The sequence below is a fragment of the Anastrepha ludens genome, chromosome X (assembly GCF_028408465.1).
Source record: "Anastrepha ludens isolate Willacy chromosome X, idAnaLude1.1, whole genome shotgun sequence".
Classification (NCBI taxonomy): domain Eukaryota; kingdom Metazoa; phylum Arthropoda; class Insecta; order Diptera; family Tephritidae; genus Anastrepha; species Anastrepha ludens.
In genome coordinates, this window is record NC_071503.1 from 29,575,465 (window position 1) to 29,589,431 (window position 13,967).

The 13,967-nt window shown below is 37.1% G+C and overlaps 1 protein-coding gene across 1 annotated transcript; it reads left to right on the forward strand.

Annotated features, from left to right (window-relative positions):
• The first annotated feature begins 11,861 nt into the window (after positions 1-11,861).
• Positions 11,862-12,546, forward strand: LOC128869188 (uncharacterized). Its single transcript, XM_054111699.1, has 2 exons — positions 11,862-12,169; positions 12,225-12,546. Exons 1-2 carry the CDS (start codon positions 12,040-12,042, stop codon positions 12,479-12,481), a joined length of 387 nt encoding a protein of 128 aa, XP_053967674.1. The 5' UTR covers positions 11,862-12,039; the 3' UTR covers positions 12,482-12,546.
• The last annotated feature ends 1,421 nt before the right edge of the window (positions 12,547-13,967 follow it).

Genomic DNA, 13,967 nt, shown 5'->3' on the forward strand with positions numbered 1-13,967 from the left:
CCTTAGTTTTCGTTTTTCTCTGAATTTTTCCACGATTTTATGGGGTAATTTGTATTTGTTGTTACTCATCTTAATTACACTAGTCTACAAGGAAAAGTATCCGAAATAATTTAAACTAATATCTGCTTTTCTGTCCATGCAAAATTCGGATTGATAACTAAAATTAATTTATTAGTTTGAGTTTTCGAGATATCCTAACCTAAAAGTGCAAAAAACCCCATTTTTGCCCATATTTGAGGTTATGTAGCCTTGCAGATGTTTTCTTTCACCAAAATTAAAGGATGGCATCTTTAAATACAATCCTTCTTTTTTCAAATGGCGTTTTGTTTGCTCAAATATCATTTTTTTTCGCAGAGATATCGCATTTTGAAATTTTCATGTTTCGAAATTTTCCTACACCTGAAAATCGATTAAGATAACATAGACATGATATATTCGATTACTAATTTTCTTGAATTGAGTCTTATTTTTCTTAAAATTTTGTCTCACACCATAAGTGTGCTGACTCACCACATCCCTACACTATCTAACCTTTGGGTACCGAGTCACACACAGCCCTAACCCCTAGAAACCACCCCTATCATACCGCGAGCAGGCTAACCCACATAACCGCAAGCAGGCTTTCCCACAAACTCCAAATTTACATACTATTAATCCATATATTTTAGGCCCTCAAACCCAAGAAAATTAGTAAGCGACTATATCATGTCTATGTTATCTTAATCGATTTTCAGGTGTAGGAAAATTTCGAAACATGAAAATTTCAAAATGCGATATCTCTGCGAAAAAAAATGATATTTGAGCAAACAAAACGCCATTTGAAAAAAGAAGGATTGTATTTAAAGATTCCATCCTTTAATTTTGGTGAAAGAAAACATCTGCAAGGCTACATAACCTCAAATATGGGCAAAAATGGGGTTTTTTGCACTTTTAGGTTAGGATATCTCGAAAACTCAAACTAATAGAGCAATTCTGAGGCCAGATTTGGATTCAGCGCATCATAAACCTTCGGAAATATATAGTCTGGTTTCTGGGTCTGAATGTTGGTTAAATTTTGTCGGCCTGTGTTATAGGTGTGGAAGTTGTTGTTGGTTGCACTATACTATCATTGAAGTATTTGATAGCGGAGTCTATTTCTCTTTCGCTCTTTAGGGGGACTTTAATGTTAAGACTTTGCTCCATTATTTCACGAAAATAGTGCCAGTTCGTATAATTATTGTAAAATTTATGTAGTTTATGATAGCACTGGTTTCATAGCTTAATAATATTGGAGAATGGTCAGATGAGAGGTCAAAGCCTGGAGTTATTTCCAGTTGCTCACTTTTAATATCTTTCGTAATATAAAAGTCAAATAAAACACGCCGCTTCCGCATATCAGTCGGCCTTCAAGAGTTTTAAGGGGTTATACACAGTTATGACTTTCAAAAAAATCGATTTTTTTTATTGGATTTTTGTAATGTACATATATTCAAAAGTATACGCACGAAATTTGAAGTAGATCTAAGCAATACTTTCGGAGTTATACCTAAATATGTAGAGATGCCTCGGCACGTTTTAAGGTAGGTATTGAAACTTTAAACGTGTTTTTTTCAAAACGGCATTTTTCAAGTCGGTGTACACGATATCTCGAAAACGGCTTGTTTGATCGGTCAACCGTTTTAACTCAATCTTTAAAGATACATTTTCTAGTAATTAATCGTTCCTTTTGTAAATCTGATACTTATTTTCCATTTTATAATCAATTTACGGCCAAATTTTAACGTAAAAATCGAAATCATTTCTTTTAAAAGCTGCCATTTTGTGAAAATTCACTATTTTGATTAGCCGAACGATTAATTACCAGATAATCTAATATATTAACAAAATTTGTTTGGTTTTTTGATTTCAGTTAATCCAATCCTGAGTTACGATGTACACCGTAAATCGTCTTTTTTTAAAGGAGGTTCCAGAAATCGCCTGCAGCGCGCTTTATAATCAACATTTTCATAAATAAAAAATTTTGTTACGTTCTTGAAGGATGCTTTTATAACCGCCAAAAATTTTCAAATTAAAATATTCTGAAGTTTCTTCAGGATAAATCCTTGACAACCCGTCTCTTATTTGCTTCATATCTGCGTATAACCCCTTAAGAAAGTCATAGCACAGTGCTTTAGAATTTTTATGTTTAGGAGGGTAGTATATGGCAGAAAGGGTTAAATGTCCACTAAAGTCCGCAATTTGTATAGATGTCGCTTGCAAGTAGCCCTGTCTATAGTGGTTCACATCAATGCATTTAATGTCTTTGTTTATAATTACTGCCGTTCTACCATGTGCCTTGTCATCAGGGTGATTGGTGTGATAAATAACGAGTGATTTTATAGCAATTATGTTTTTAAACAGTTGGTTTAAACAGCTGACGCACGTTTCGTGTTTTGCTTCACTGTCAAACATCTTCAGTTTGGTCTATAATTTAACCATAAATCGTCTAACAAACGAACAACGCTTGCAAATCATTGACTTTTATTATAAAAATGTGTGTTCTGTTAAGAAAGTTTGAGATCCACTTTTTATCGAAAAATTCTGTTCAGCTACGAAGCTCATTTTGGATCAATGGGTAGGGTAGAAGGGGGAGGCTTCGACAGGTTAAGGAACAATACGGTTTTTAGAGAAACTGGAGTACGAAGCAGTTATTTTCTTTCATAATTATTGATTTTATGCATGTTTGTGCCACTCTCAATTTGTCGTTACTTTTCTTATTTAATTTTTTTTCAACCTTTTAATCAAAAAACTATCACGGGAATATTTGACGAAACCTCCCACTTTCAGGGAGGCTTCGTCAGCCTTATGGGAGCCTTCGACAGCGAAGGGAAGGCTTCGACACTTATAAAACATATAAGTAAAATATAAATTTTAAGTGGAATTTTTGGAAAATATATTCCGTATAATAAAAATTTCAAACGAGTTTGCATATTATGTGTTTTATATTTCAATTCAAAAATACATCTTATCCACTAGCACTACTTATAACATTTAATTCAATGCAATTCACTCATTTCAATTCATAAATACATTTTATCCATTAAAATTACTTATAACATTACATACTTTAACGCACATCTAAATTCGAAAAGTCGCAGTCAAAAATAAATTTGCTGTGCGCCCGTGAAGTTCCTGGGGGATGTTCAGGTGTTGGCAAAGTACGCAATATGTCCTGCTTTGAAACCAAGCTTTTGTCTTCAATAAGGGGTTCATAAAATAGTTGTGTTTTGAGCTGCCGTCTAAAAAATTTGACTATGCACGTAGTAATTCCCACTTCTACAACTACACCAATGTAAAAGAAATCGGCTTTGTCTGTGAATTTAACCAGTACAAATTTGTTTTCCTCAATTTGCATTTCGTTCTCTACACATAGTTGCTCCTTCATAGGATCTTTGCCCTGAACATGAATTTCTTTAGCAACCTCCAATGCCGTTTCCTCATTGCTGAGATCCTCACCAAAGTCAAATGAGTTATCAGAATCAGCCAAGCTATAGGAAGTGTTTTCACTAGATGGTGAGGAACTTATTCTTTGGTGTTTCTTAGCTTTTGGATTTCGCAGTGTTTTGACTTTCTTACACAACTTTAGTTTTGGTAACTTAAATTTATCAATGCTTTGCTGTTTCAATTCCTCTAAGCGTAACTTTTCAGGAGAATCCGTATAAATTCTCGACTTTCCTTGGTTTTTGGGTAAGGTTTTCTTCTTCCTCAATACGGGAATTGGACAGATAACTTCTGGAGAAAAACAAATCGGTTCAGATGACGGCCTCTGAATATTCTCGGACGACAAGCATTCGACTTGGTGAGTTTCGGCGGCACTTTCAGAGTTTAATTCGATTTCGGAGTGGGAAAAGTCTGACTGAGGAAAGATTAATGAATTGTAAGGAAATATCCCAGTGGCTGAAAATCCTTTTACAATGTTTTCGGGAGAAAAAGCTCTCAAAAATGGATTTTTTGTAAGCTCTGCGATATGTGAAATGTATATTTTCTTTCCAGGATTATTTACCATAAAATCGTTAAAGGATTGTTTACAATATTTTTTGAAAGGTCCAAAAACTGATACATCCAGTGGTTGAAGTTTATGTGAGGTATGTGGTGGAAAAGAAACTAGACATATTCCGTTATCGCGACTATAAATGATGCTTTCTAGGCTGCAGTGCGAAACATGATTGTCCATTAAAAGCAGTATAGGATCGTCGATAGTGCAGCGAGCGTAACCTCTAATATGGATAAGCACATCTACGAAGAGCTCTGAGTTCATCCATCCGTTCTTCGATAAAAGTGCTTTTGACCCTGGCACTGATCCATTAAGAAAATGCGGGTTCATTCGCTTCCGGGGGAAAACGTAAATCGGTGGGATATGGTTACCAGACCCGCTGACAATCCCTACCATAGTTAGTAAAGTTCCCCGCTCTGCGGATGCGACTTGAGACACCGTTCGCTTTCCCTTCTCAGCAATAACCTAAGAATTTTTATATATGTACTGACATTAGGTGTATTTGAAACACAAAAACAGAGCAATGCTTACTTTTGGAGAATCTAACACAGTAGTTATTCCAGTCTCATCTACGTTGTATATACGATCAGAAGTAAAGTTGTGTGATTCGTATACTTTTTTTAAGTTTGAAAAAAATATTGAAACCGCTTCCTCGGAAAATCCAGAAATGCGCAATATGCTAGTGTTTTCAGGTTTTCGTAGACTTATGTCATTATTTCTATGCATGAAACACTTCAGCCAATCTACCCCAGCTCTCTTTTCTTTGTCCCAGTTTGCTGGATGTTTTATTTTGTATCTAGACACGAATTCGTAAACGAATCGTCTAGCTAAGTCGTAAGTTAGTCCGTGATGAACATTTGAACATTTTTTAAAATAAGCTGCTAAATCTCTTTCTTGCGATGCCGTAAGAACTTGGTTCGACGAAAATTTGGATTGAAAATCTTTTAAAACTCCCATATTTGTTTTCTGCTTTAATAATCGGGATATAAGAGTTGTCCGCTTTATTCCATATTTGCGAGCAGCACTTGAAGGGGTTTCTTTCTTTTTCTTAACATCCTCCAGGGCTTTTTCCATATTATCCTCGTCGATCATTCTGTCAGGACACTTCCTTTTATATACATTCGGCATCTTGGTAGCTGCAAAATATTATTTAGTGAGTAAAATAGGACAGAAGGGAGGCTTCGAAAATTTGTCGAAACCTCCCAAAAAACGTTGTCGAATCCTCCCTCGTGCACTTGTTTCAAGTTTTCGCTTAAAACTCTATTTGCTTATGTTTCTTAAAACATCATCAAAAACACCAAATCACACTTCTAATATAATATTGTTTGGCAAATAACGAAACCTATACGTCGTAATTTGCACTTTTTACACACTAATACTTGCACGCACTATTTACATGTACACTTACCAAAAATAAAAAAATTGGTCTATTCATCACCGCGTTCAAGCAATCACTGATCAATTCATACGCAAGCATCGAATTCAACTTCGCCGTTGTTCATTCTTGAAATGAAAGAAATAGCAGTTATAATGCGAGCCAAATTTGAAAATGTCGAAGCCTCCCTCATGTCGAAGCCTCCCCCTTCTACCCTACGTAAATAAGCAGAATTGTCGATTTTGGAGTGAAGATCAGCCAGAAGAATTTCAAGAGCTACCAATGTATCCCAAAAATGTCAAAGTTCGGTGCAGTTTATGGGCTGGAGGTATCATTGGACCGTACTTCTTCAAAGATGCTGCGAATCGTAACGTAACTGTGAATGGTGAGCGCTACCGTGAAATGATATCCAACTTTGTTTTGCCCAAAATGCTAGAGCTTGACTTGCATGACATGTGGTTTCAGCAAGACGGTGCCACATGCCACACAGCACGCGTAACAATGGACTTGTTGAGAGGCGAGTTCGGTGAACATTTTATTTCCCGTTCGGGACCTGTCAATTGACCACCCAGATCGTGCGATATAACGCCTTTAGATTATTTTTTGTGGGGCTATGTTAAAGCTCATGTCTATTCAGACAAGCTTGCTTCAATTAACGCATTGGAAGACAACATTAAAGCATTTATACACATATGTGAGATACCGGCCGAAACATTGGAAAGAGTATGCCAAAATTGGACTGAGAGGATTGACCACTTGAAGCGCAGTCGCGTTCAACATTTGCATGAAATAATCTTCACACATTAAATTATATGCACTGTACTATCAATTTAAATAAAAATGGCATGCATTTTTCTGAATTTTACGTGTGTTTTTTTGAAAAACTTTCCTATGGCTCTTAAAAAATAACCCTTTTGATACGCCAGTTGTCCTAAGTTTAGGAGGTACTTAGCTAAGTTAAGAGTACTATGGTTAGCGTATGATGCTTCTCAATAGTACACCATTACTCAAAGCGTATTTAACATGGTCGGGGATAAGGGGATGGATCAAGGTGTTATGCAATCTGGCACCCTTCTATAATTAGCCTTACCTGTGTAGTAAGGAGCTATGCACAAGTGGACATCCTTTCTCCGACACAAAAAACTTTAAAGGAAACCGGCCCTCCTCATACCTCAGACCGATAGAACGACAAGTTCCACCCTCGGAGCTACGATCACACCGAGCTCTACCAACACCCTTCGCATTGGCAATATTGATTGAGCATCAAAACCTGCGACCGGCAAAGCGAAAGCCCAGCCGAAATCATTTATTGTCACTGGCCCCAGCACAATCAAAAGTGAGTTAGCTTTGCAGTCTTCTGTGATCTTATCTACGGTTTGTTCCGGTACAGAAAAATGGCCGACTCTGAGGGTGATAGACCCAGCGAAATCAGTCTAATAGGATCGCAGGAATCCTCCCACGCTTTTAAGAAACACACATGATAGCGGAATCGATCATTCACAACTTTCACTCCGAAAACCAACAAGCTCAGAATGCTCCAAAACGACAAACATATTTGGAGTTAACGATACCAGCTCCCAAAAGGCCCAAACATTTTTCACCGAAAAATAATTAGGCGTTCTCGATGAAAATCAGAAGCAGAAGCGAAAGTGGCACTAAAGGTAATCCTGAAAAATCCTGGAACTCGCCTGCGTGCGATGATTTGGGCTGAGATCAAGGCCAATAAAGATTGTTGTGAGCAATGATGAGAAACCAAGGTGGTGCTCGTCGACAAAAAGGACTTTCCGTCACGGCCGCGGGAAAGGGTGTGTATGTGGCACCCCTGAACACAAATCTCTCAAGGTCTCTCTCACTATTTTGTTTGTATGCGATAAACTTCGAGTATCGGTATTAATATGAATATATTTTTGTATTATAAATTTGAACAAAAATTAAATTTTTCCTTTTAACACAAGCGATTAATATTTTATAATAACTACTTCGCTACATGTATACTGTCAACCCTAGATGATCCTCAGGTAATTATGCAGCTCCTACGAGTATGCAACCCAGAGATCCTAAAATAAGGCTGGAAGTTTGTCAAGATTGAAAGACGCAAGGCAAATACTGAAGAACCAAAGCATGCAACTATTGCTAATAGACAACTCCATCGAAACGTGACCGTAAGCTAAAATATGGCCTTTTAAAAGTCAAAGTGAAAGTCTATAAGACTGACACTGCCTATGAGCGAAGATGAATCTCTTGTTGAAAAAGAGTTCTGCTCCTCCGGTTCAGAATTGGGCTTAGGGAGGACGTACTTCGAGAACGGACGTTAGTTTGCCACGTGTGAGCGTAAATACTCCGAAAAGGGAGCTTTTATGCAAAATGGAACGTCTGGCAGAAGGCCAACCGGACGTCGTCCTCTTTCAGGAACCAACCATGGTTACGGGGAGGAACTATGGTTTAGGGACCCCTGGATATAAATTACACAATATAGGCAATTATGCAGCTCCTACGAGTATGCAACCCAGAGATCCTAAAATAAGGCTAGAAGTTTGTCAAGATTGAAAGACGCAAGGCAAATGCTGAAGAGCCAAAGCATGCAACTATTGCTAATAGACAACTCCATCGAAACGTGACCGTTAGCTTAAATATGGCCCCTTAAAAGCCAAAGTGAAAGTCTATAAGACTGACACTGCCTATGAGCGAAGATGAATCTCTTGTTGAAAAAGAGAATTGGGCTTAGGGAGGATGTACTTCGAAAACGAGCGTTAGTATTCCACGTGTGAGCGTAAATACTCCGAAATAGAGCTTTTATGCAAAATGAACGTCTGGCAGAAGGCCAACCGGAAGTCGTCCTCTTTCAGGAACCATGGGTACGGGGAGGAACTATGGTTTAGGGACCCTGGATACAAATTATAAAGTGGTAATTATGATTAGACCTTAGCTGTGGGGCTCAAGACCTGGAAAATCTACTATCGATCAGATATTCACAATAAGCTAAGTCTTGGAATCGGCCCATGAAAGGAAAATCGACACACCATTTTTTTATCGATTTTAATGCTGCATTTGACAGTACGAAAATACGTTGTATATATGACGCGAAGTCTGAATTTGGTATCCCCGCAAAACTAATACAGATATGCAAAATGACGCTGCCAGCAACACCACCAGAATTGGGAATTGTCTTTCCGCTCCGTTTGATACCAAACAAGGTTTCAGAGAGGGTGCCTCTCTGTCGCGAGACTTCTTTAACTTGTCGCAGCCAATAACAACGCTTGTGGAGGACTGCGAAATTCTCAAGCGTGAGATCATCTCCAATGAACGGGGTGAGCCTCTCCTTAATTGCAATACATGTATTATAGGAAGTAAGATTTTAGTGTGTAAAAAAGGCAATGAACCCACCTTCATTACACGTAATAGATAATATGTAAGTCCTTGACATTATGCTGATATAGATATTATACCCTTTTTGAAAAGATGACCCAGTGGAGAGTTCTGAATGAATATTCGCACTGTGATCATCGCTATATTGAAATAAGATTGGAGTGAACCGGATCTCCCCCTCCTACTAGTAGGAATTTGAAAAAGTCCAACTCACACTTATATAAGAGTGAACTTCAGCAAAGACTTCTTTATCTAATGAAGACTATGCTAAGTTAAGAATATTTAAAAAATAGGTTAGGAAAGCGAAAACTCTAGTTAGAACACGTTCCGTAGAGAACTCGAAAGAACTACAGAAAAATCTAGACTGCGTAAACTCCTAACAGAGAACCATTATTTCTCGAAAAACGAATTGTGCCATTGACGCTATAGACACTGAAACCAGGATAACCTGGCCAGTGCACTCTTTAAAAAAACAAAAGTCACTTAGCCATATTATGGGGTAGATAACTGTTATATTTAAAGCTCGGATCATCTAATACACTAGAAGCGTGTCTTCCATCTATCACAACATGATCGATCTGGTTTCGCGTTTTTCGATCAGGAGACAGCCAGGTAGGTTGGTGTATCTTTTTATGCTGGAATCTGGTGGTGCAGACTACCATGTTTCGGGCCCCGGCGAGGTCGATCAGGCACTGTCCGTTACCGGATGTTTCGTTGTGCAGGCTGAATTTTCCGACTGTGGGACCAAAAATTCCCTCCTTGCCCTCCCTGGCGTTTAAGTCCCCAAGCACGATTTTTATGTCGGGGCGGGGCAGCGCTAATAGGAACATTCCAGGCGCTCATAGGAGGAGTCTTTGGTCGCATCGTCCTTCTCTTCCGTCGGGACGTGGGTGAAAATCAGCGATATGTTAAAAAAACGGGCTTTGATGCGGATTATTGCGAGACGCTCGTCGACCGGAGTGAACGACAGTACTTAGCGACGAAGTCTCTCTCCGACAACAAACCTGACACCGAATTTGCGCTCTTTTACATGGCAGCTGTAGTAGACGTCGCAAGGTCCTTTGGTTTTCTTGCCTTGCCCCGTCCATCGCTTCTCTTGGATGGCAACACGCGTACGGTAAGGGAAAATCTACAGAAACAGCACTGAACAGAGATTGAAAAACCAATCAATAAATAGAAATGCACACTGGCAGTTTTTTTTTTCTCTAGGTAATGTCAATAAATGTATTGCCAAAGAGACTGGAGTCTCTTGGGATTAATAGTAGACAAAAAACTGAATTGGAAGACAAATGTTGAAAATAGAGTAAGAAAAGCCACTATAGCACTTTGCTCTTATAAAAAACTAATGAGGACTTGGGGACTTTCCCCTTACATTGTAACGCAACAATAGTAAGACCAATTGGTATTGGTCTTGTTAAGATTGGGATTGATCTTATTGAAAATAAAATAATTATCTACACAGATGTTATAAGATTAGATAATAAAGTATAAAGTACTCCGAAAAACTGGAGATAGAACAATCATTCCGCCTACCCGATCACTGTAGGGTATTTCAAGCGGAGGTCACTCCTATTACGAAAGGACTTACAGCGATAAAGTCTAGATTAGTATCCAACAGGAATGCTATCATTTATTTAGAAAGGCAGGCAGCAATAAAAGCGCTAGAGTCCAAAACGCACTTGTCAGAAACTGTCTCCTAAACGACTTATCCCAGTATTTCAATGGGAACCTTATTTGGGTGCCAGGTCATAGAAATAAAGCAACAAACTGTAAAGAAGAACTATTCTATCGGATATAACGTTAGCCCATAGGCAATTGCAAATTACTGATAGACAGAGAGTCTATTGAAATACAATAGTAAAAACTACACAAAATGGAAAAATCTAACAACATGTGAATCAAGCAAATTGCCATTGCCGAGACTCAACAGTGGTAGTTCAAAAGGTCTGATAAAACTCAACAGAGAGAATACAAGAACTTTGATATTCGTACCGGTCACTGTCTAATAGGTAACCACGCTCGAAGGCTGGGAGCACCTCCTTTGTAAGTGTGAAGGATTACCTAGAAGAAGGCTTTACAGGTTTGGGAGTGCATGTTTAACAGATGCAGCGATATAGCGCATCTTAAACTAATTAAGCTCGTTTATAAAAGCCTGGATGGTGTGAGGAGAAATGCCAGTGATATTACAACGGATCTACGATAGGTCTAAGCATGGAATATTGGCAGTCACCAGACCTACCTAGCTACATATTTTCACTGTACACTAATTTTTATTTAGTTTGTAGTAAAAATGAATTGTTAAATAAATACTTGTGTAATATAGATTTAATTATTAATTCTTTTGCATGGTGTTTTAGGAAACTATTTAGAGTTTTTTCTATTTTCGAAATAAAATTGATGTTTTTTTTTGCTTCACCAATCTACAAAACATATGAGCAAAAATTAATTTCACTTAAAATCTTCTTGGTTCATATTTTAAGAGGCATTAATAGTGATGTTATCCCATCCTCTTTAGCTATAACTGTATTGATTTAACTGTGTTCTGTATAATTATTTATATTAAGTGTCAAACAGGAAACATCTATAGCTGTTATAAAACTCGATAAAACCTTAAACAAACTGATGGGTAAGTTGCTTAAAACTACTGCAAACTTTCTATGTCAACCTTCGATAAAGAAGAATGCAGGCAGATGTGATCGTTGTAAAATACATTAAATTCAAAAAAAACAAAAACTGTCAATAGGCAGTTTCCAAAAACTACAAAGAGATACTGCAATTGTTTTAACTCTCATAAAATATGCCCGTGTATAATGGAAACGACTTTACGTACGTTATACTATAGCAATCGGCAAATCATTAAAATACAATACTAGTTGTAACCTTTTTTAAATAAAAAAAGCTATAGAAATTAAAAAAAATGTGAAGGCATTCATAATTATATAAGATATTAGATGAACACATAGGCCTTTATTATGAGCAACATTCGATCTTCGACTGTAGTCGAAAGTGCTGATCGAACGAATTTTCGTTTGGTATTACGGTGCTCATTCGCTGAAGAATAGGACTATTGTGAATTTCGATCGCTCGACGCATTTACAATAGATAATTTTTTCTCAGCTGATACAGCAAATCAAAATAAAAGAAAAAGCGGTTGTATTGAAATTCTTAGTTAACAACGTTTTTAAAAGTTAAAAAAGTATTTTTTGTGAAAATGAGTACAACGGAGTTGTGGTTCGACGATTCATCTCAGTGTGAATAATGTAAATTTTAGGTTTGTGATCATACAATGAAAATAACTTATATAAATGCGAAAAATACAGGAGCTACTCATGATTCTATTTCTTTCAACATGTCGCCATTGAAAGCGCATTTAGAGGAGCAGCATCTCAATGGCCGTCGCAATACTTGGCTCCTCGGTATGTAATAAACACAAATTGAAATTCTGTTTTTAATAATTTTTGTCTGTCTCAGGCGATGCTAGATACGCTCTAAAACCATATTTAATGACGGCGTTCAAAAACTCTGAGGAAGCGTCTCCACAAAGGACCTACAACAAACAACATGCCAAAGCGAGAAGTATCATTGAGAGAACAATTAGAGTCTTAAAGATGTTTGTTGCAGGCAAGAGCTCTCCACTATTCTCAAAAAAAAAAAACAACACAAATTATTTGTGTGTGTGCAGCTTTGCACAACATTTGTCTGCTTTACAATGTTCAACTTCCGGCTGAAGAGTTATCCGATGAGACCCTCAACGATGATGCTGGAAATATTGAAGTGGAGCCAAATAAGGGAGAATCAGAAAACATAAGAAATTAAATTCTTAGAATATTATGGAAAAAAACTAAAGAGTATTAAATAAAAACCTTTACTCCATAGTTTCTTTTTTATTTTTGTTATAAATTTTCCTTATTCAAATATTCGTGATTCAGCAGCCCATACCTGCCAAGGGAAAATAAAAATGTATTTCTAAAAACATCACAAAAAAACCATTATCAACCTTAATCCATTTTGCTGCCGTTCTAACTGGTGGTCCCAATCAATTCAGCTCCGTTGTAAACTCCTCCCATTTTTTTACTGCTTGAACTTTTGTGTAAATCCCTTTTGCGAATTGTGGATTCTCTTCCATTAATGCGATCAGCCTTTCTAACTGCTGTTTGGTACTCACGACTTTCGACCTGCATAAAATTAATAAAATTAGTATATGTTTATTATTTGGTTACTATAAAACAATAAATAATCGCAAACAACTTACATTTTAACTAATTTTCCCACAATACGCTACACAATCGAAAGCAAAATTGCATTCGACTCTAAATTCGGTAAACAACGAAAATTTCGATAGAGTTGCACCGCTCATAATACCAAATTGTCATTCGATTTTCGATCTTCGACAACCAGCGAATATCGAAGATCGAATCTAACTCAGAATAGGGGCAATAATTTCGGAACGGAATGTGCAGGTACTACGCATTATCCCCAAACGAAGTGGCAATGATATAACGAAAATACCGAAATGCACTTAATACATCAAAAACTACGAATCACCATATCCTATATACAAAAGCGTAAATTACAAATCGATTGGGTCCCCCTGGGAGCACTGAGTTGACAACCAATCGAATTTCACCTAGAATTTATAAACATTTATGCTGTCAGAACTTTTATTCAATATACATATACATCGTGGAAGATACAATCAACCAACTTCAAGCAACGAGGTTGCAATTGTTATATCTGGAGATGAATTTCAACCAAGAGATATTGTTTTGCAAAGAAGAAATGATACACTGCAACGTGTTAATGAAACGCATCGAAAATATGATGCATTACAATATCCTCTAATGTTCTGTCGTGGTGAAGATGGTTATTCGATTGATATGAAACAAATAAATCCAGCAAATGGTCAAGAAACAAATAGAACTGTAAGCGCAAAGAATTATTATGCACACAGGATCATGATAAGAGAAAATCAAGAGAATCACATTTAAAATGTCGTAAATTATTTCATCAGTATATTGTTGTCACGTATGCGAAAATAGAAACAGAACGATTGAATTACATTATATTCAACCAAAGAAAATTATGCTGTGACGAATACATACATTTACGAGATGCAATTAACAACGATACCAACGTTAATGACATTGGTCAAATGGTAATATTACCTTCATCGTATACAGGCAGTCCAAGGCATATGCATGAATGCGTCCAAGA